Genomic DNA, 22,955 nt, shown 5'->3' on the forward strand with positions numbered 1-22,955 from the left:
AACTCTTTTTACACAATTTTTGAATGAAACAAATATATATAAAATCCTGCTTTTTCACATTGTTTGAATGAAAATAGAAATATAAAAGTGAAAAATAAAATCCTGCTGTTTTTTTAACACATTTTTTGAATGAAAAATATAAATATACATTTCTGCTTTAACAGTTTTACTCAATTAAAATAAAAAGTATAGTGCAGCTGGTCAGCTTTAAAGCCTGCTCAGATTCAGTTTTACTAGGAACTTACTTAGCTTTCCCACTTTGTTAAAGTGCAGTAAACAAAACATGCTTATATCTAAAGTGCAGCTTAAACAATTTTACTCAACTCCAATGGCGTTGGTTATTTCTTTAGCGCGATGGTCAGGGAAACGCTCTTTCTTTTTAAACGACGACGATATCGTAGTTTGCACCAGATTGCTTTTTCTAGTCGTGCCGGTTAACGTTCAAACTCGGGTGGTGTCGCTTTAGATGCGTTAGCATGTTAGACGTGTTTCCAAGTACATACCCGACCGCTGTTCTGCAGTGTCGGCACACTGCTTTTGTCTTGTCAACTTGTTTATTTCCATCTTCGTATTTTACCCTGAAACCAAAGTGTTCCCAAACGGAGGACTTAAGGTTTGCGGGTGGGTCTTCAGGTTCGTCAGGCTCACTTGCCATGTTGTCAAAATGCGAGAATGCGCTGCACAAAGTGAAAGCGGAGATTTACGGTCGGACTCGGTCCGTCACTCAGTTATGTCCGTCGGGGAAATAGATATTTTAAATGGTTCGGCTCGCAAAAACGGAATTAAAATAAAACAAAATAAAATAAAATAATATCCTGCGCCCAATAATTCGGTACAGGGTTGTGCCGAACTGAAAGTCGCGTACCGAACAGTTCGACACCGTTACGGCCCTAATGCAAAGGGAAAACATCAATCCATATCGTCATCTTTAGCATAGGCTTTTATTTTGACAGTCGGTGTCACCGTCAAAAAGCGGCAGGCAGATGGCAAACAGCCAAGAGAAAGACAATGAGGATAACATTATGTACTCGGGAATAGCAGCAGTGTGGCAAAATTTGGGATTTTGGAGAAAATATAGGACAACAGTCAGAGCACATGGTGTATGTAGACAATGACGTTACGAGATAAAACACCACGTACCTTGCCTGGACGAGCGTCTCACTTGGCTAGAAAAAACGTGCATGCAGGCTGAAATTAAACCGTGCTGTTCTGACGGGAGATGCAGTGACTTAAACCAGTGGTGAATGAGAAAAATAATAACTTAAATGTAATCTGTTAAGCTATGAGAAGAGGGAAAAAAGTCTGCTAAGCGCTAGGCTAATTTATGCGATGTAAATATGCTTAAGCTAATAATGGGTGACTAGCAAAAAACAATAATTTTTCCATGAACCTTGACAGTTATTTCTGAGTTGAATGTTTGTCTTGTTGAATGATCTTGTTTTAATCTGTTTTATGGCTGTTTAGAGAAGTTTGTCCTCAGGGCTTTAAGCAAGACATTCCTGAAGTTTTATGAAAAAGATGATGGTTGGGTTAAAATAAAAAGATTTCTTCCAGGACGGTCTCTCTGACAGAAAGCCCTGAAGGTTAACTTTTCCCATTTGCTGTTTTATTTGTGTTAGTGGAGTCAGTTTAAAGTTAACTTAACTGTTCTTATTATTTATGTGTTGTTTTTATCTTTTATGGCCAAAAGTAAAAAAGAAAGGGGTGGCAGCGCCTTCTGTGACAGACTGTGTTAAACGGGCATTCAATATCGCCTAATATCGATTGCAAATCGAAATCATATTGTGGCAGTCTTTGTAATATCGGAAAATATTGTACCATTTCCAAATAATCGATATAATATCATGTGATGAAACTGGTGATTTACACCCCTAGTGTGTAGTATTTCCTTCCGTCTTACCAGCACCTTAATCTCCCTTTTCATTTCCCAGCTCAAATCCGGTGGATGACGCGAAATTTTCACTGGCTCTGTGGCTATCGCTCGAAACTACAGATTGTACTTCCACGTTATGACACAAAAAAATCACCTAAAATGATGCCAGAAACATATTTTAGTGCACTGTTTAACTGAATTGTGCAAGTTTGTGAACAGGAAGTGAACTTCATACTGTTTCCTGTATTGTGAAAAACAGAGGCTGAAAATACTGAGATCAAACAGTAGCGCTAGGCAGTACTGATCAACTATGAACGAAGATTCTGTTGCTACATTGCCAATTTATTGCAACTAAAATGTTTTCAAAAACATATTTTAGCCCTCTATTTAAACATAATACGAAATCTTTGTTACCAGCCAGCCGCCATATTGTTATTCGGACGGAAGACACACATTACTTCACCCACAAGCGGGAGCATATATCGGTCCAGTATGGCGCAGTGCATTCTGGTGGTTAAAGGTTTTTTACATCTTGAGCAGAAGTGAATGCTGCAGCCCTTTTTCTTCTGTTTCCTCTGGTCATGGAGCACCAATTTCAAAAGTAATTGTGTCTTTCTACTGCAATGACAGCCTAGCTTTGTGAAAAGACCATCTCTCCAGCAGGGAAATTCTTTTTTAAATTTGACTTGCCTTGCTCTAAATCGACGGCTGCTACCAGGAGGTAGCTGCTAATAGCTGCTGAGCCCTAATAGAAGCTTGTGGATTGTGAATGACTGTCGGATGAATGCTTGGCTACTATTCTTATTAATGACTTTAGCGCCATTTCATTTTTCCTTGAAAAGAATCCATTACACATTTAAACATGTCAAGTATTTAAATATGTGACCTCCCTCCAGAGCTTAAACCATATTCAACTTTACTTTATCGAGATCAATAAACGTTAGGAATAAAATATGCACATATCTAATAATAAAAAATTATAGAAATTAAACACTGCCATTAAGGGTTTGACAGATGTACTGTACATTGAGCACACATGAGCACACATTCAACCGGGGCAATTAAAGAGGGACATGGCATTTCTCTGTGCCAGCTGTCAGCTGTATTTTCCACCATGACAGATAATTTACATTCAAATTGTTTTCCTATTCAAGTGCAAACCCTCAACCTACAATATCATTTGAGTAGAAATTCGAATAAATTGAACATTTAGAAACCAAAGCAAGCATTACAAAGGCTTTATTAGATTTTTTTACAGGATTTATTAGTATGCCTGTATCTACGACGTGTGCACATACACACCCAGCTGCGTGCACTTGTGAGTGTGTGTATATTTTCTCGATAATGACTCTCCTATTGAGCCCCACACACTCTCTATATAAATGAACTCTGATTACATGTCTTTATGGCTCACTGTAATTTTGCCCTCTGTGTAATAGCAATGGGACTTTCAGGAGTGTTCATGAGGTATCAACATGCAGCTGAGGTTTAAGCACACCGAAAACTGTTTTAAATGGTCACAAGATGTACACTGAGCACTGCCCAGGCCTGGGGGTCATCATGTGACACCAGGGAGGATACATTTGTGGGTTCATTATCTTTCCTAATACCACTGAGATGAAACAGAAATTGTCGCCACATTTCTGGAATATCTGTATTCAGTTGTTCTTTGTTTATTGTGAGCGCAACAGTGGGGAGTCTTTGTTGCAGTTGCCTCAAAAGTTAGAGACAAGGGAGCCAAGACGCCAGTCTTTGATGCTGTCAGTCTCCTCTGTCAGAGACCACAGGAATAATATTTCTGTTTGGATTTTCACTTTAGGAAACTTGACCTGAGCCACAATGAATTGTCTCGAAATAGAATTCCAGCATCTCAGTCCCATAAAAAATGAATGAGGCCATCTCCACGAAAAAAGTTCAAAAGGACCCTCTCGCCACTCTGTGTAATGTTTTCTCTCTGCCTTTTTCTGTGTTGTCCCTTCTAACCGCACTCGGGGCGTGTGTATGTGTCAGAATGAGAAAAGATTAAGGATGTCGGCAGATATGCCACTAATTCTGACTGACTTCTGCATTAGTGTAACTGTCAGCATGTGACTGTTTGGCTGTGTGTGTTTACAACAGTTACATTTGGATTTATTTTAGCCACGGGGGCTGATAGGCCATGAAACTTGGCTGTGTTTCTGGACAAGGGAAGAGGGATCTGACATTACTGAAAGTGTGCAACCATGCAAGCGAGTCCATGTTACTTTAATGTGCTTACAAGGATGTCAGGAGGGAGTGGAATATCCCCAAATTGACCCTTGAATCACAGAGTAAACACAGGGACTTACCAAGGCTGAACTCCACCTGAGGCAGCTTGGGTGTTAGAATAACACCTGAGAGAGACAGAGAGGGAGAGGAAGATTGAGAGGGAGATAAAAATAAACATTAGAACAATGGAAGAAACGAGTAAATAACACACTGAAAGTGAATCATAGCACTGACTATTGCAGTTTGACTCTACTTAGGTTTAAAGGGGCTTTATGTGAAATTCAGAGCAAATAAGTTGTCTGGACAGCATGGAGGTGGCTGAGCTGGCAGCTAGCAGCTAAAGTGCTAATTCCATAAACAGCGTTAAACAACGGCAACAGTGCTAATGGAGCTAAAGGTGTTAACCAGGGTTAACCGGAGGGTGGGCCCTATGCTTCTGTGACGACGTTGTCCCAATATTAGCGGTAACCACCATATGAGCACAGTACAAATGATGAGCACAGCTAGACCGACTTACCACACCAAACCACAGAGAAGCTCAGGTGACAACACACACAGAGGTAGCATGGCTTTACTCTTTGCTCAGGATGGCATTACTCCACTGTATCTTTTCAAAGAGTGGTTTCCTGCCATATCAACACTCTGAATATCACTTACAGAACCTTTAACATGTGTGGGTTTACCACTGATTAATTTACAAACGGATTAACCTGACAATTACTTTTATGATTAATCAATTAATATTCTGGTCAAAAGATGTCAGAAAACAATGACAGTTTCCCAGAGCCCACGCGATCATCCTCAATTAACATGTTTTTTCCAGTATGACCAGTCTGACACCCCAAAACATTAAATTTAGACAAAAAAACAAAAAAAGGGAGCCAGTTTTCACAATTTGCTAGCAATTATCTGTCAATGTGCATGTTTTCCTTTCTTCTTATTAAAATAGTTGCAAATAATTTTTCATACAACCAACTTTTTCTACAAATTTTTTCAGCACTGAAGAAGAATTCCTCTACTTCAAATTAAAAGGGATAACCACATCGCCCATAGACACAGAATATAAAGTAGACAAAAGAGCTGAAATCTGATCAATTTCCTCCAATGTGGCACCACTGGAGACAGAAACTATTTCAATCAGCACAAAAACAAATCTTTAGAGACTGTATTCAAGCACGCCAGGAGCATGACAGGATCCCAAAATGCCACAGTGATAAGTGTAACTGTTCATTTTAGATTATGCAAACACACTGCATTCTTCGCAAGTGTCAAAACAAGAGAATCTAGGTATCCATTGTCCTTGAGGGTTTGTGCCATAATGATGAGTAAAGGACTGACTGCTTGTATCATCTGGCGCCAACGCTGTCTCTCATTCATCACTCTCCCAGTCCGATACACAACCAAACAGATGAAACACCTGCACGATGGTGCAACACGTAGAGGGGCCCTAAACCACTTAATGCCGCTCTCCTCTTCCTGGGGTGCTTGGACACAATTGGCCTCTCTAAGGCTCATCAACCCCACTAATGGGCCATGGATACTCGATGCTTACTGATGTATGGGAGCCACACGACTTTCGGTAATAGTCATTTTATATAATGAGGATCCTTCACTAAAAATGATTTACTTGTGTTTTATAATTACTTCAGTCAACGCGCTTTCTTGGCAGCTTCTATGTCAAGTTGGGTCAGTTTATTTCTACAGCCTTTCATCACACTTCAAGGTCTTTGCAGAGGACAAGTCTACTTTGATCCGACTAAACAACAATCACACAACAAAATGATGCAATCTTAAAGTAAGAAACGGTGCAAGACAAGACTGCATGCTGGAAAGACATAAAACCTGCCTATCCTAGACGTAACACCACCAACCACTGGCCCTCTGTAAAGAGAAGGAACACCTGCCAAGAAAAAAAATGATCAGAGCAAATGCTGAGGAAACCTGAGGTGGAGCAAATAAAGCAGTCAAATCATCTGTGTAATTAGCAGTTGTTAAACAGTTGTTTTCCTGTGATCTCGTATGACTTTCATATCTATAGGAGCCTCCTGCTGAAGCACAGGAATGCTAATAGAAAAGACCCAGATAATCCACCCTTATAACTGACAATTCCCTTGAGTAATGCCACGGTATCGAGAAAGTTGGTTTCCTTTAACTGTCAGTGAAAGTTCAAAGATGCTTCTATACAACATCACAGATTTGCTGCATGTCTCTGTGCTGTTGTTTCCATCTTGGGGGGATAAATGTGGAGCTGTTCAAGATCACAGCAATGCTATGAAACATGTTTAGGGTGGAATATTATATAGTAAATTCAAATGCAAGGGTTGAAAAGAATTTAATTTGAGAAACAGTTTATGTTTCTCTATACTTCATCACAGTAAGAGACTCATGAAATTATCAGGAAACAATATAAACTATGTAATGAAGATTGATTTAAGACATACTACAGTATTTTAAGTATTTAAAGACTGAATTTTTACTTAATTTACGCAGGAAATCATGTGTTAACTACCTATTATCACTCTCAAAAATTTAATTCCACTCTTTCAGTTTCAACATCATTTATCACAAGTTGCTTTATAAATTAGTTTAATGATTTTTATGAGTTTTGCCTTGCTCACATTGAGAAATAGAGTGTTTAAATGAAATCATCTCTTCAAAAAGTTGCGGTTCTTTTTCAGCAGTATCCAGAAGTTGTTTCTGACTACAACAGTATGAATACCAGTACAGTTTCTTTTCTTCTTTTACATGTACTCTCTGGTATGTCTTATTTAAAGTCATGTAGAACAAACAATGTGGGCACTGCTATTTAATAACAAACCTACAAAAGTCTGGGGATCATTAGCATTACTTGTGCCCTCTTGAGAGTGACTTGCCTACTGAGGCTGAAGAAATGCCCGGCAACTTGACAAAAAACACATGGAACTTACAGTGCATATCTAAATTCAGTGAATATGTTGCCAAAAATTTTAAATAAAATCTCAATTTGCCACGTGTTTGCTCAAGTGTCAGAGAATTTAGCTCGTCAGCTGCTGTCAGGACAGGCTACATTTGAATGAACAGGCTTATGCAAACTTAGTGCAATATCTGTTATGCATACAACTACAGCAACCCACAAATTAATCAAATGCACATGTAGTTGAAGTACGAGGGTACGTTGGGACACACACACACACACACACACACACACACACACACACACACGCACACAGGGAGTTACACAAACAGGGTAATTATGCATGTAAATATACTTTCTGTGTTGCTATCTGGTTTTCACATTACTATCATCATCATCATCCCTTTCCTCAGGGGTCATGTCTCTTCATGTTGTCACCGCTAAGGCTTCCTTGTGAGTGCTGATGAAACTTTAATAAGCCTGGATGACATGTTGTGTGGTGGCAACAGAAAGCCCTTTAGCTAGGTGGGCTGAGACGGTGCCAGCTGTTGGGTCTTGTCTCTGGTGCCATCATAGGGGACTGTCACTTGAGCAGCCCAGTTACTTTGGAGGACTCCATCTGCGCAAGACACCAACTTATCTAAAGCGGTAGAAAGCGGTGGAAAATATCTGTCATTGCAGAACTAATTGAATACAGATAAGACGTAAAGCCGAGTCTGGGTCTGATATGGGTTGGGGGCTACTGATCATGAGACATACACACATGGGAAAGCAACTAGATATGCTTGATAGTGAAGCAGGGGGAGGACTGGAGTTAAAAGATGTCTGAATTTCAGAGCGCAGCCTGTGAGTGTGTCAAGTATTTATAGAAGAATCATGCCAGATGCTTTGATGATAAGACAGGCAACACAGGTTATGCTCCATCTTTGAGTACAAATACATGACATTTAATAGTGCAGCTCTGGTGAGTGTTGTTCACATGATCACAGTGACTCTGCATCCACAGTTATTAAAATCATGGACAAATTATGCGCACACAACCTGAGGACAGAACACCTGTTATGTACACTGTGACACCGTCCTTGTCTTCGAGCACTGAACACACCGCATGTCATTAACCTCTTGGTGAGAACCAAGCTGACCAAAAAAAAAATACACAAAGTCTAATTACAATGATTAGCCATTACACGGGGAAAGGTCAACCACCTGTACTGTCCATCTCAATCACATCTCCTTTACGCCGGAGCTCACAGGTGATCCTGCTCCAATGCGTGGATAAGTATGAGGAGAAAAGTGGAACAGGTGTGGTATTTAAAATCGATATCTGCTGGCATTATGAATATGGTAATAAGCTCAGCAAGGCGGCAGGCAGGCAGGCAGGCAGGCAGGCGGCACATGCAGATGTAACTCCCAGAGGGGCCCAAAGCAAATGAGGTGTGCCCGCCCGCTATACTGCAGTTTCATCTGGCTCTAGAAATAACAGCACAGCCCCACTGTACCTCCAATCTATCACCCCCCGTCTGCGGGTGGTATCAGTAGGGAAAAAGGCACGCTGAAGGGAGAGGAGAGGGTAATTTATTAGGATGTGAGCAGACTAGGTGATTCCTCTGGAATGACAAAGTTAATTAATGTACAGGGACTTAAGTTGTCCGTCTTGCAGATGATCATTTAACCCTCTTCCCTTCTCATTGCCCTGCTTCCTCACCCACTGCACAGTGTGATAACCAAGCGCCAGCTAGTAGGAAATGTGGGGGAGTGAGCGCACAGATCTCACATGGGATTGCTCCCTTATTCCTGACTCCACAAAAAATAATTGTGGAAAAGCTCCAAAATGCTGCCCGTCGCTGCTCCGGTCTCCGTCATGTGCTTCCAGCTCAACTAAGAAAATCAAGCAATTTCCAAAAAGAGCTCTGATAAACCCTCTCGCAGTGGGTAAAGCACACATTCTTAATCACTCCTGCTTATCCTCTTCATGAATAGATATTACATATAAGAGCCTGTGCCTAAGAACAAATCCTGTTTATATTTTGAATATCATTTACTTTGGATTTTGAGATGATATTAATAATTCACTTTGGTGGCTGGCTCACCGTGGGATTTTATATTTTAGGGATATAACTGGCCGTCTCTCAATATACCATTCCGCCACAAACACCACCACCAAGTCGACATCACAAGCATACTAATTGCACTCTTTCTTTCTTCCAATTCCTTTTGTCCTATCTTACTTTCTTCTCTATTCTGTAGTTTAAATTGCCTGAACAACACCTGCACATCCTTTCTGATGATTCACTCATCAGCCAGGCTAACATACCGCTAACACGATTGATGTTTGCACAAACAGGCATCCTATTAGGACAAGTGGTGCTGAATGGGAGAGTGAGTTATCGTCACATTACTGCCCTGGGAGATTGAGAGGGGACAGATGGTTTTGTTGCCAGCGTTTAATGAAGTGTTGTGAATCAGTTGGGTGTGCTGAGGAGGTCTTGACTGTCGCGTCGATGGGAGATGGAGTGTGGAGGGTTAACGAGGGCACAGAGGGAATACGTTCTGCTCCACAACAGTCTTGTGATGTCAAGCATTGTGCGATAAAAATCCATCAATTACGCTGCAGCTTTCGTTGAACACCCACATGCACCTATACCAATTCTGTTATGAATACTTAATAGATAAAATCACATAATTTTACCCCTTATGGTGAGGAGTTTGTAAAATGCCAACTCAGTCCCACCTTAATAAGTACTGAGCAGCACCCACTGTTCTCTCCTGTCAAGAAGGAGGAGATAAACTATTTCACCTTGCGACTGATAATGCGGGGTTGTCAACTTGTCTTTCGTGCCAAACATGGTAATTATGTGCTTTGCTCTTCCCTTTTGTCTCCCAGGATGCATGGGGAAAACACAACAGAGGTACAGTGAGGTGTTTGTCATTACTGTAGCACTCCCACACCTGTCAGATGTCATCGCCAAACTGTGACTGTGTGATTTTATAGCAGCGCATATCCAGGGTTCGCAATTAGGTCATAACTGTAAAAGCATGAGCACATGTGTGACTGTGCATGCGTGCTTACATCTATGCATGCGAGGATGTGCTGGTGTATGCGTGTTTAGATATTCCCTTGTGTGTGTGTGTGTGTGTGTGTGTGTGTGTGTGTGTGTGTGTTTGTTTGCATGTAAGCATGTGTGTAATTGTGCATTTAAGCTGGTTCAGCGTGTATCTGTGTGGTTCGAGGCAAAGGAGACAAGGCATCATGAATTGCGCTTTCATTCCTCTTTGTACGCCTCCATTTACTTATCCCCATGGGGAAGATGATGGTGTTGAGCTTGCATGCCAATGCAAATGCTTAGCGGCGCTGCATGCAGTGTCTGTCCTTTTTGGTGAGCAAAGGTATTAAACTTGGAGAGCAGGCTTTGTGGCATCACTGATATGGCTAATCTCTTTAGCATTCTCCTGTTGTGATGGGCACTGAGACATCTAGTTTGCCTCTGCCAGTGCTCATTAGTGACAACACATTCAGGCTGTATGGAATATGACTGCAGTAAAAAAAAAAAGCAAAGGACACACACAGACAGAAACATGGATGCACACACAGGCACTCAAACAGATGTGAGAATTTGTTGCCACGTCCGTGTTTTTCAAACTTCAAACTCTGCAGAGCCACTAAATTAAATTCAGTGTTGCCCAAAATTAGGTAAGGCAGGCTCCTCTGACAGAACTGACCACATTCTGAGACAATTTGCGATTTTAATTCAACCACGCTGCAAGAGCCTAACACTCATCAGAAACCTGTCGAAAAGGCAGCCACTAAGTTTTAGAATAAATTCTCTGGAATAATTTGACGAGACACTTGACCATTAACTTATAAACATAACATCGCTCCAAATAATCATTAGCACTCCAGAATCAACTGGCTGGTGAGACACAGTGTACTCATTTCGAATTTAAAAATTAAATAATTAATTTAGTAATTTTCAGGACTCACCTGTGAACACTTTATGCTAATGGAATGTATAATTAATGTTCTTTTGTAATAACTGCAACAACATGACCCCAAGGCGCCCCACCGAATTCACTCATTCAGTGATTATTGATCAGTGTACATTTAATACTGTTTCCCTTTCTCACTCTTACTGGTACCTCCACCCTCTCTTTCTCTCTCCCCAACACACACACTCCTTCTCTCTCTGCGTGTGTCTTAGAGAGACAGAACCACTGCAAACACAAACAGAGGGAAAATATGCAAAAACTAGACATCATTGGGACACGTATTTATAAAAACAGTGGGATACTGCAGGAGACAGAATCAATTTAACAGAAAACAAGATGTTTCAGAGTTTTACTGTGTGAGGAAGGACACAGGAGAGAGCTAGAGGAGACAGATTAAGGGACAGACAGACAGACAACACAGTGCAGTGAGCTCACCGGCAGCGGTCAGTCCTTCAGGGTTGGCACTCAGCTCCTTCATGTCAACCATGCAGTGTCCCAGTTGTTGGGTGCCGTCCTCCATCTGTCCAGCTTGCCCCTCAGTTCTCCCTCTCCCACCTCCTCTCCCACCTCCTCCACGAAACACCACAGTCCAGTCCAGTTCCCCGGCTCACACGCAGCCTGCCAAGCGGAAAAGCTGTCACAAAGATAGCAATCCGCTCGCCTCGCTTTCTTGCTACCTCACAGCGCGCTCTCTGGCAGCATTAAAGATGCCTTTTGGAAACTAATACGGAAGAGAGGGACCGGCGAGGGACCTGGAGCAGCAGCGGGGAGGGAGGGAGGGAGAGAGGGAGGGAGGGGGAGAGCAGGAGAAGAGAGGGGAAGGGAGGAGTGATGAGGGAGTGAGACTCAGAATGAAAGAGAAAGCAGCACAGAATTGATGTTATGTGCGATACACAGGTCTATCCATCAATCTTTGGGCTGTCAGTAGGGCACCTAGACCAGACTGCACAGCGCAACACAGCCAAACAGACACAACTCTGCCTGTCTCTCTCCTTCTCTTCTCACTGCGCAGCCAGTGCTGCATCCAGACATGGCAGCAGGGGTCCCTCTGATTTCTGACATCCGTCTCCCTCCCCCTCTCAAGCCTCCTCTCTCCACTCCACCACCCCTTTCGTTTCTTTTCTAGCAGCAAAACAATTAACAAGCATCTGACTGTTTGGCTCCATACGGTGAGCCAGCATCATGCAGCATGTGATTTTGGAAGTTACATATGGTAGACGGGGAGAGGAGGGGAGGAGAGGGAGAAGGAGAGGGAGAATTCTTGGTACAATGTAATGTAATTGCTGAGTATTACTCAACATGGCATCTTCACTACAGGGTTAAATCAACAGGTTAAACAGCGAAAGTGCCAGAGATAATAAATGTTTCTTGTGTTATTTCGACAAAACATCTGGGCCGGAAATCTGCAAATAGAAAACGAGGTGACAAAAGATTTTGCTTTAATCAGCAATTATATGTAATGAAGAGCAGAATAATGTAGCTCTCCTCCTCTCTCTTCCTCTGTCTTTATTTGTTGCCCTCGCCGCCTCTCCACCCACTCATACTGTGAAGGTTATTGTTAGTTATTTGGCCACCAAGGCCATGATGCTACAGTAAGACCGTATCTAAAATCAATGTTAATTTATACCCTGCTGAATGGAGAGGGTGCTGTGGTCTGCGCTAAAGCTCAATAAAGACACAGAGAGGGCAGCAGCCTCAAACTCCTAAAGGAGGTAAACACCTACAAAATGTATTATGGAACATGCAGCATCAAACTGAAGTGAAAACACTGAGATATCTGATAGTTAAGATACAAAAAATGTGACAGCTCGTGGCTTAAATCAGATAAAAATAGGGGTTAAAAGCAAGTACTATTTAATGCTACTTGCATATCTTTATCTTTTCATGAGTTTTCTGTGTATTTGATCTACAATTAAACACACATTACAAATCTTGAATGGAAGTGACACATTAATTTATAAGCACGAGACATGGGAGAATGAAGAATTCATCCAGTGGGAGGAATTTTTAAAAATACAAGAAGTAATTTTGATATTGTATTATTGATATTCATTCATTTTCTGTAACCGCTTGTCCCGTTGGGGGTCACGGGGGGGCTGGAGCCTATCCCAGCTGACATTGGGCAAAAGACAGGTAGCCAGACTGTCACAGGGCTGACACATAGAGACAAACAACTATTCACGCTCACATTCACACCTATGGCTACGGCCATTTTAGAGTCACCAATTAACTTGCAAACTCTGCACAGAAGGTCTTCCCTACCCTGGGTTCAAACTAGGAAAAGATTGAATGTTCATGCCATCTACTTTTTTTTTTTTTTTTGGTCACTGATAATTAAACATTTTTTTAGATTCATTTTCTACTTTTTTGGCGGCTGCAAGTCCCCAAATTCGCATAAATATTGACACAGAACTAAAACCAGCATGAGATAGGCAACTGTTATGTAGAAAAAAGTTAAAGAGATGGTGTAAAGTAAACCAAGAGGGTCTTAAATCCTGGGTCACAATCTGAGCACCCAAATATTGTTTTAGAAATGACAGTTTTGAAGTATTACTGGTGAATGTTGTTATTCATTTATTTCTTTTCCATAACTGCTTATCCTGTTAGGGGTCACGGAGGGGCTGGAGCCTATCCCAGGTGACACTGGGTGAGAGGCGGGGTACACCCTGGACAGGTCACCAGACTATCACAGGGCTGACACATAGAGACAGACAGCCATTCATACCATAATACATTATCATATGCTTATTATTATAACTGCATTAATAAAACCAACAAAAAAAAGGCTTCCAAGTATCTATGAAGTTGTTGTGTGTTAATGAAAAGTAATAACCCACATTACACACAGGACCGAGGCTGCCAGCTAATATCATTTAAGCGGGTTGTGAGGGATTATGTGTCCCATAACAGAATTAATGAGGCTTTGTTCACCAAATACAGTTTTGAAGACAACACCAAGGCTACGTTCGGACTGTGGGCAAATCGGATTTGTTTCTCAAATCCTATCTTTATTTGTAAGTGATCAGATCGAATTTGTGTGTACAGATATCATCCACCTATCTGCAAGGGTTGCTGTGGTGACAACCTGGTGTCAGTGACTATGTAGCTTTCCCACGCGGATCCATGAGAAATGGAGGTCCATCATTTCACTCTCATGCTGTCAAGTCTTGAGCAAGCTCCTCTGTCACACCAGAGAACTCAGCAACGTAGCAGACTGGTACACTTTGCGATGGTCAGTACTGCAGTCCAGTCCAATTTGAGCTTCAAGACTGCGAAGCATCTGTAGAAATCTGATTGGAATTGCATTTCAAACCAAAAAAAATAAAAATCTAAAACTAAAAATCTAGGGAGCCCCTTTTGAGTGCACAATATAAATAAGTTATTTTCACAAGATAATTAACTTGTTCCCACAAAATAAAAACGTGGGCGTACAGCAGAATTAACTTGTTTGCACAAGATAATTATCTTGTTCAAAAAGGAAAGTAAAAATTCACCTTTAGGGGTTATGTAGAAATTAAATCTGAACACAATTTGAATATGCCAAAAAAACAACTTGGGCAAGCAGTCCAACAAGGTCTTAGTATTTCTTCCTATGTTATTCAGTGATTGAATGTAAAGATATCATTTTATAGACTGACAGAAGCTTTAAACAACATAATCTGCCATTAAAAGCAGTACTGGTCAAACCGTAGATGCAGGCCACATGGGCCACGTTGAGCTCATGTGCTTTCTTGAGGCGGCTGGTCTGGGTTGGGGTTGGTGCCAAAAACCTAAATGAAGATAAATTGGTCCCTGCAGGAGCAATAAGACAGAAGATGAATCCACTTTGCACGAGGAGGTTTCTTCCTCACTTTCTACTACTCTCTCCATCCTTATCCCTTCATCCCTCTAGTGTTACATTCTCCTTGTTTCCCTCCCCCTCTACTCCCTAAAACCATCAAGATGAATGTTGTCTTCTTCTGCTTTAATGAAAATGTGGTGGCTCACACGTACACAAAAATGCGATCGTCTACGCGTGTTCACACACAACCACAGCGGAGAGGCAAACAGGTCTGTGGAGTGATCCATTAACATTCTAATACGTTTCTTTTAAAGGCGACATGTGTTGTCTTATTAAAGCCTGACTGATAGAGGGGGCTGGAGAAAATCAATAGACAATGCACTACGGTTGGAGAATAGTACAAGTACACTGAGAAGAAAATAAACATGGCCTTTTTAGCTATTCGGCCCCAAAGCCTGCAGAATAGATCCTCACATTTACCCATTTCAATAGCACTTGAGGCCCATTAGAATTTGTGATACACTCCTTCACAGTATTAACTGAGGAGAGCCAATAGCTTGATTCACAGCTGAGTCTGGGGTGCATGTTGCCGCCGCCAAGGTTACACAGCTGAAGTGCAGTAAAAGCCGCAGCGAGAGACATCCCATTGTGTAAATACACACTGTGGCCAAAAATGAACAGGAGAAAATTTGCTCTGGGCAGTCTTTCGCCTCGCTTAGACCAATGTTTTAAATCCCTGCACATGAAACTATACTTCTATTGATTTACATGAGTAGTGGATGGATTTGCATTTGGGTTTTTTTGACATCTATTGGGCATTAATGTTATACGTGTGGTTACAGAAAACAGCATGCTGAATGTGGCAACCACAAGAACAAAACAACAGCATCAAAGTATTCACCTTCCGGACAGCTACCCCTGCTGGATGTCCCCTCTTTCATTTTAACTCCCTTGTGCCATTAACAGCAAAGAAAGAAGCCACTGCACACCTCTGGTGACAGCACAAGCAAAAACAGTTTGGTTTGGTGATCTGGATTTGGTGGGAAGAAGTGCAGAATGAAAGACTAAACATATTACAACGTTTAGTAAAGATTTTAATGAGGATACAAATCAATGAGTAACACTACAGAAGGGCACTCAGAGAGCGCAGACCTCCGCTTAGGCTAAATGCCCTTTTTCACAATGTTGACTAAAGTAAAAAAACAATATGTGTTCACGCTATGATTCCAATCTGCTCAAACATTTAATGGGTTCTACCTTGACCTATATCCTTCCACCAAGATTCATGAAACTCTGGCCTGTATGGTTCTAAGTGCTATATCGTAGGCAACTGGGCTTGCTTGAGCTTTGAGTTCTGACTGGTGGGAAGTTGCAAGCTTTTAAACCCTGTGTGGGTGTGAACCCTTACAAAGTCGTTGAGGTCACATGCTGAGTTCCGAGTTCCAGTGTTGTTAGGGTCACATGCGAGTCATTGACCCACCCAGCCATCGTGTGGGTCAGTAGGGTTGGCTGCGTTCAGGTGTGAATGGGTGTTAAGCTGTTCGGGGAGGGAGTTGTAGGTGGGTGATAAGTGGTGTCGTATGCCACCTCCTCTGTGGTGACCATCGTTAAACAGAGGAAGTGGCCTACGACACCACTTATGGCTCACCTACAATGCAGTCTTTAGTTCCCTCCCTAAACAGCTTAACACCAATTCACATCTGGACGCAGCCAACCCTACTGACCCACATGATGGCTGGGTGGGTCAATGACTCACAGGTGACCTCAACGACTCTGTAAAGGCTAATTTCTGCTTGGGTGCACGACAGAAATTAAACAGTCTCTGGATGTTTTCAATTCATGCCTCAGCGAAAGGTTTCAGTCATTGTTCAGTCATGGTAACCACAGAGCCCCTGCTTTTGTTTACAGTCCAGGTCTACTTCTGTTGCCGTTTGGTAAAGACTAATCTGCACAGACAGCTGTGTTAGTCACACAGATATCCCACTGTACATGTGTTTTCATCTTATTAACCTTATATTTATTGATTGATCAGCCCCCAGTCTGTCGGTGAGCAACAGATTCCCCTCACCTGCTGCAGTGGGTGGGGACAGAAAATCAATTAATCAATAAATTAAAATACTCTTGATTTCCTCTAGTGGTGCTGACATGAAAAATATTTTTGTACAGTAAATGTCAGTTGTCAGTCAGCTTGGTGAGGGCAGTGTGGCCAGCTCATAGATCCACAGGAGCTGTCACTGATGCACAGCTGCATCTATGGACAGAGATGTTGGACGCAGGATGTCTCTATGGAGACAATAGTAACACTACCATTCACATTGGGTGATAAAATATGCTGATGTCGACAATGTAAGAAAATTGTCTTGAATTAGAGCAACACTTTTTTATGCTGAAAATACCTCATGTCTGTTGAGCAACACTCTTCAAAGGTGTTGTGCGCCCAAGCATATATCAGGCTTAAGGGTTCACACCATCATGGGGTTTAAAGCAGAGTCCTGCACTGGGTCGGGTACCCGCAAAAACAGCTGATTTGCGGGTGGTTTAAAAAAAAAATTTTTTTCCTGGGTTTGGATCTGGGTGGAAAAAATAACATGCGGGTCTGATCGTGGGTTTTAGATAAACACATCAGTCATTAGTTCGGTAAACTACAGATAACTATCTTGGTCATTATTTACTCTCTGAGGATCGCCTCCGCTATTTCGCAACGGTCACTGGTTCAGCTGTTTACACGTGTTTCACCATCTAATAACACAATTTGTGATTGGACGACAGAATCAACATGGCTGCCACCGTCTAACAAGCGCTGCTTCCAAAACAGTAAATAATTATTTAGGTATTTGAGAAATAAGTGGATAAAACGTACAACTATCACTTTATAATGTTTCTGAAGTGTTTCCCTGATGGATTACTTCTCTTCTCGATGTATTCTAAAAACACGTGACGGCTCGTAACTGCTGAACGTCACTCTGGACAGAAAGTAAGTCTATTATTACACATGTAAAGTTCCTTTACATAGATTAAAAGTTTAAAAGCATTAAACGTAACAAACGAGTGCTTTTACACTCATATGGGAGAAGAACACAGAGGGTTGATGATGGAGCTGAAGTCAGGTTTTTATTGTGAGAGCTGCTTCATTCAGGTCATTGTTTACTTACTGGCACCTTAACTGTGGCAATATGCTGTTCAATATTCAGCCAATATGACCCAAAATGATTACTTTAAATCCGGGTTATGGGTCGGGCTGCGGGTCGTGTTTCAATGGGTCGGACCGGGTTGTGGTACTAATTGGCCTGATGCGCGGGTTTGCGGTTCGGGTGCGGGTTTGTACGTCCCCGGGTCGGGTTGGGGCGGATCTTGAAAACTGGACCCGTGCAGGACTCTGGTTTAAAGCCTGCAACTCCCCACCAGTCAGTTAAGACTAAAGAAGCCTCTTGAATGAGAGGTGAAACGTCTTCAAGAAACCTCAAGCAAGTCCAGTTGCCTTCAATATAGCATTTAGAATTACCATGACCTGGATGAATGAGAATCTTCATCAGCATTGGCCAGCAGTTTTTCTGTAATACTTCTGACAAACAAACAAACCGGACCAAAAACATAACCTCCTTAGCGAAGGTAACGAGCAGTGTCGCCAAACAACCTAATATGAGGCTATAAAATGCTTTTGAGTTGTTTCTTTTGGTAAATACTTGCTGAATAATGAAACACTCCTGCTCTTGTAGCACTCTCACACACCTGCATTATTACACACATCTCTAATTGAAAATACACTCTGTCTGGTAACCACTTTACTCATGGTAAATAAACTGCATTTACATGGCAATTTTCTGCCTCAGTGGGCAAAGTGCTTGGGAGTAACTCTGGGTTCAGTGTCTTGCTCAAGGACGGCTGGACACATGGACCAGGGAGCCTAGGATTGAAGTGCCGATCCCACGACTAATGGTCTACCTTACCTCTGAGCCACAGCCGCCCACTGAAAACAATAGGTTGATTCAAAGTGGACATTAATAGTATCACACTGTAGCAAATAGGGCTGCACGATACTGGATTTTGTGCAGATATGCTGATAGATAATAACTCATTTGGTAGATAACCAATATATCCATATATTATGGAAAATTATGCAACTTTCTTCCCCGAATCCTCTGACTGAATATACTGCTTGATCTGTATGCCTGTACCCAGGTTTATTTTCATGTTTATGTGTTTTTTTTATTTATGTTCACCTACTTATGTAACACCCTGGTTTAAGACCATAAACCTTTTGCTTTCTAAGAGTGTTATTTTACTTTGTGGTGGTTTAAGAACTTTGTAAAACAGAGTTTACTTAGAAGAGCTCAAGTTGAATGGGTGGTAATTTGCTTGTTAAGCTGTCAGCCTATCACAGGGGTGAAGAAGAAGAAAAGGGTCACACCTCGCAAGCCTGGAGAGACAGTAATATGGAGGAGAGTAACCGGTCGTTGGGAGGAAAAAGTATTATATAGTGAGCCGACAGGGACAGAGTGTAAGCACAGAAGCATGCAGAGTGTGGGGCTTTTGTTCAGTAACTGTGAAAGACTGCAAAAAAAAACGTTAGCCATTAGCTAGCTTAGCAGTTGAGTTTACATCAGTCCCTGGATCAAGAGAGGATAATGCTACATCAGAAGAGGACAACACAGTACTGTGGGACTCATTCTTGACCATCATATTTTTTTTTGGCACTACTCTTTGAATTTAAAACTTTTTTTTTTTTCTGTGAAGGATCTCGATTTACTGTAGTCAGGACAGTGCGGTGTTCTAATACTTAACTCTGAACACAGGGATTCAGTCCTCTGACCTCCAATGTACATACAGAATAGACTTTCACAGACTGTAACCTCAACACATTTTTGGGCCCAAATTTATTAATGTTCAGTTTATTCATAACAGTTTGTCAATACACTGAACTTACAAACTTATTTGGGTGTCTGGTTACTTAATGGTGATTGTGTACATTAACTTCACACAGGGATATCAGCATGTTGTACTATATTGTCAGTCTTTTTGCACCAAAAAGTTCGTAACCGAATCATAAGCACTTAAGACTTGTTACCTTTGATTAACGGCCCTTTCATCATCATTTAGAAGCATGCCAGAGTTATCTTTTCTGCTTTGTCGCTCTGGCGGTAATTAACGCAGTACAAGGCAACTCTGAAACAGTTACATGAAATTATTCTATTGTCTGTTTTAATATTTGTCATTTATATTCTTTCTACATATTTGTATCTTTCAGATATGTTGTTTAGTTACCTGTGCTGTATCGTTTACATGATGTTTTGTACATATTGACTTTGTCAATAAAAAAATAAATAAATTGGTTTGTCATGTTGTCAGAAATCGGGAGGTTGGCTGATTCTGATATTTAATTTTAAAGTCAATATCGGCAGATACTGATGACGTGTCAGTGTTATCATGCATCCTTACTATATATACTCAATACAGTTGACTTAGCTGCATAATATGGGCTGACCAATGTGATGTATGCCACCAAACTGAACTATTCAGGCTGAGGATGGAAGGACAATGACAGAGTTTTGGGCTGTAAGTTTCTCTTTAAAAAGCTGCTTGACAAAAAGACACATCACCTCAAAGCAAAATACTGAAACTACAAGACTTTGCCAATGTACAATACAGCAGTCTGTATTAATGGGCGAGTACTGAAACATGTAAGTGAGAAGGTAACTAATACTTTGGCTGAAAGGATAGCTAAATACTGCCACCCATTTATCACAGAAGAAGATGACTGACCTAAAGAAATCATTCAAACTGCGTCAGGAGACACCTCTTATAATCTACCCCGGAAAAGAACCACTGTGCCAAGAATACACACTTCATATTAAGGTGAAAGGGCACAGAGGATGAGCATGCTTGAGCAAGCAAAGGACGTCACCCTCACAGGGGATCATTGGACTTCTGTGAGTAATGACAACGACTTTGGCGTCACAGTGCACTTCACAGATAAAGAATGGAATGCAATAGTTTTCTGTTGGTGCGTATAAGAAATATGCCTTTCAAGCTGACAGCTACTTTTGGCCTTGATGCTTTTGTAGGAAGTCTGCGGTTCACAGAAGAGAATCTGTATTCAAGAAGATGCAATGAAACAACAGTATTTTAATTTTAATAAAACTCTTTTGTGTTGACTCTACATAAATGCTGCAATCTTACATTTAATGGAAGATTTCTAACCAGCTTGTGTCTATATCTATCTATCTATTCTGTACATATATATATTGATGTATTAGGCTGTGTTTCTGTCCATACATTATCTGTTTTCAGCTGTATCAACTAGTTCTGTGGGACCAACAATCAATGTCTGTCAAGATCCACGAATCCTCTTCACATTAAAAATGAACTGACACCCATCCCCCCCACCACCACCATTTCCTTTTCACTCCTCTTCCTTTCAGAGAATGTGGAGAGATGAGGTTATTGATTTCTCATCATGTGTTGTCATGTCAGGTTACAACATACCCTTTTACTGCACCGCTACTGACATCCCAGTTGTTGACTTCCAGTGTCTTGTAAGAGGGATTTACTCACTTGCTCGGGGAAGGAACTTTTTTTATTATTATTATGATTTGAAGGAGGCAGAACAGACAGGTTTTGACATCCAGAAATCCAGCATCCTTCACACCAACTCACCGACCAAGCTGAAAACGAATATTTGAGGACTCTGCAAAAATCTCTTGAAGCATTCAAACTTTTAGGTACTCAAAGTCTGCATTAATACATGGACATGTATACATGCACATTTTTTCCAAGTGTGTCTTAAAGCAATATTCAAAGGCTCATATGTACAGTATATTAAATGAACTTGTGGTAGGTGTCATCATTTCTCCTGTCCGTACTGGCCATACAGAGTAAGCGATTGGAGACGATTCACAGTCTTTGATCTGTACAAAATGCTTACTGCTGAAACTAGCATGAGGTTTTAGCACTCCGAGTTAACCAAATCAAGTGGGTATCTGCCAATGTTAGTCTTTTGAGTGCAAAATTCCCTCTTTGTGTTTCCTCAGACAGTGTTTCCTTGCTGAGCTGCAGCAAAGAGAACACAAAGAGGGGCTTTTTATACTGAAATAACCTGGACTTTGGAAGATACCCACATGATTTGACACACACCGCTCCCAGCTGATTATTATCTTCAGCAGAACTTAAGGCACAGAGAGTCAGCATTTTTGCACAGAGAAAGGACAGCTGATTTTGTCGCCCATCTCTTATGTTGACGTTGCACTGTGAAAAGATCACCTCACAGCCAGTTTCAATAGGGTGAATGAATACATTGAGTTTACATGTAATGAGATGTGCTATATAAATTTAATTGCCATTGCCATTACCGCAACCCATAGCTCTTTTAGTCCACTGTACATTTATACCTGTGAATACTGTCCATATAGATCTAATGTTTTTTAGTCTGCTGCTATTTTTCGTTTCCAGTAGAGCAAAAGCTTCAATATACGTTTATGTCATATGCTTCAAGTCTGAGTCTGCTTCCACTGCACCAGCTTTTCCATCTCAGCCAAACAAACAACTTTTCTGCAGCATTTAGGTATATATGCCAATTATAGAATTTTGTGTCTGGGAGAAAAAAAAGTGGGAGAATGTTATAAATATACCCTTACAAAAATAATCTACTGCTTACTGTCAAGGTCTGTGCTTGGAGTCCACACTATCACTGTGAAACTTGCTCACTCACTTAACCTGGGCTGGGCTAATTGCAAACTGCCAGCTGTGGTTTGATTACAAATATGCTGCCCTAAATGAGCCTTTAGAGCAGTACTGCAGGAAAGGTTTTACTGTGATACTTTTTCTTTACCTACAATAGTCTCTCTGACAAAGAAGAAAGAGAAGGACTCCAGCTATGCTAGCAGTGGCTCTGACATAGTAGAAACGAAATGGCTTTGGGCACTCAATCTCCCTGGGAGAACCAGCAATGTTGAAAGTACAGGATAGATATGGATTAGCCGTTTCTACTATGTTTCTGAATTACTTGGCTGCCAGAGACACACACCACCACTCTGCCAACATCCATGTATCTGTCTTACTGAAGCCACAGAAGTCTTTTCATTACCCAAGGCTGATTCTCTGGATATTTTTTTATCATCAGGATTGTTCCTCCATAAGTAACATTACGTCCGTCAGGAAAGGTCAATACTGATTCAACC

At 41.3% G+C, this 22,955-nt stretch overlaps 1 protein-coding gene across 3 annotated transcripts in view; it reads right to left on the minus strand.

Moving 5' to 3' along the window:
* inpp4b (inositol polyphosphate-4-phosphatase type II B) overlaps window positions 1-11,699 on the minus strand; it is a 201,758-nt gene extending 190,059 nt beyond the window's left edge. The window contains exons 1-2 of one of the 3 annotated variants that reach the window (XM_050044694.1): window positions 11,436-11,510; window positions 4,201-4,245 (exon numbers count right to left, since the gene is read on the minus strand). In XM_050044694.1, coding sequence (XP_049900651.1) covers window positions 4,201-4,245; window positions 11,436-11,487 — 97 coding nt within the window. In that variant the 5' untranslated portion in view covers window positions 11,488-11,510. Of the gene's footprint in view, window positions 1-503; window positions 711-4,200; window positions 4,246-11,435 lie in introns of those variants that run through there. The other 2 variants (XM_050044693.1, XM_050044695.1) reach the window with 2 other exon arrangements.
* Window positions 11,700-22,955: the final 11,256 nt, after the last annotated feature.

This window comes from Epinephelus moara, chromosome 5 (genome assembly GCF_006386435.1).
Source record: "Epinephelus moara isolate mb chromosome 5, YSFRI_EMoa_1.0, whole genome shotgun sequence".
Lineage (NCBI taxonomy): Eukaryota > Metazoa > Chordata > Actinopteri > Perciformes > Serranidae > Epinephelus > Epinephelus moara.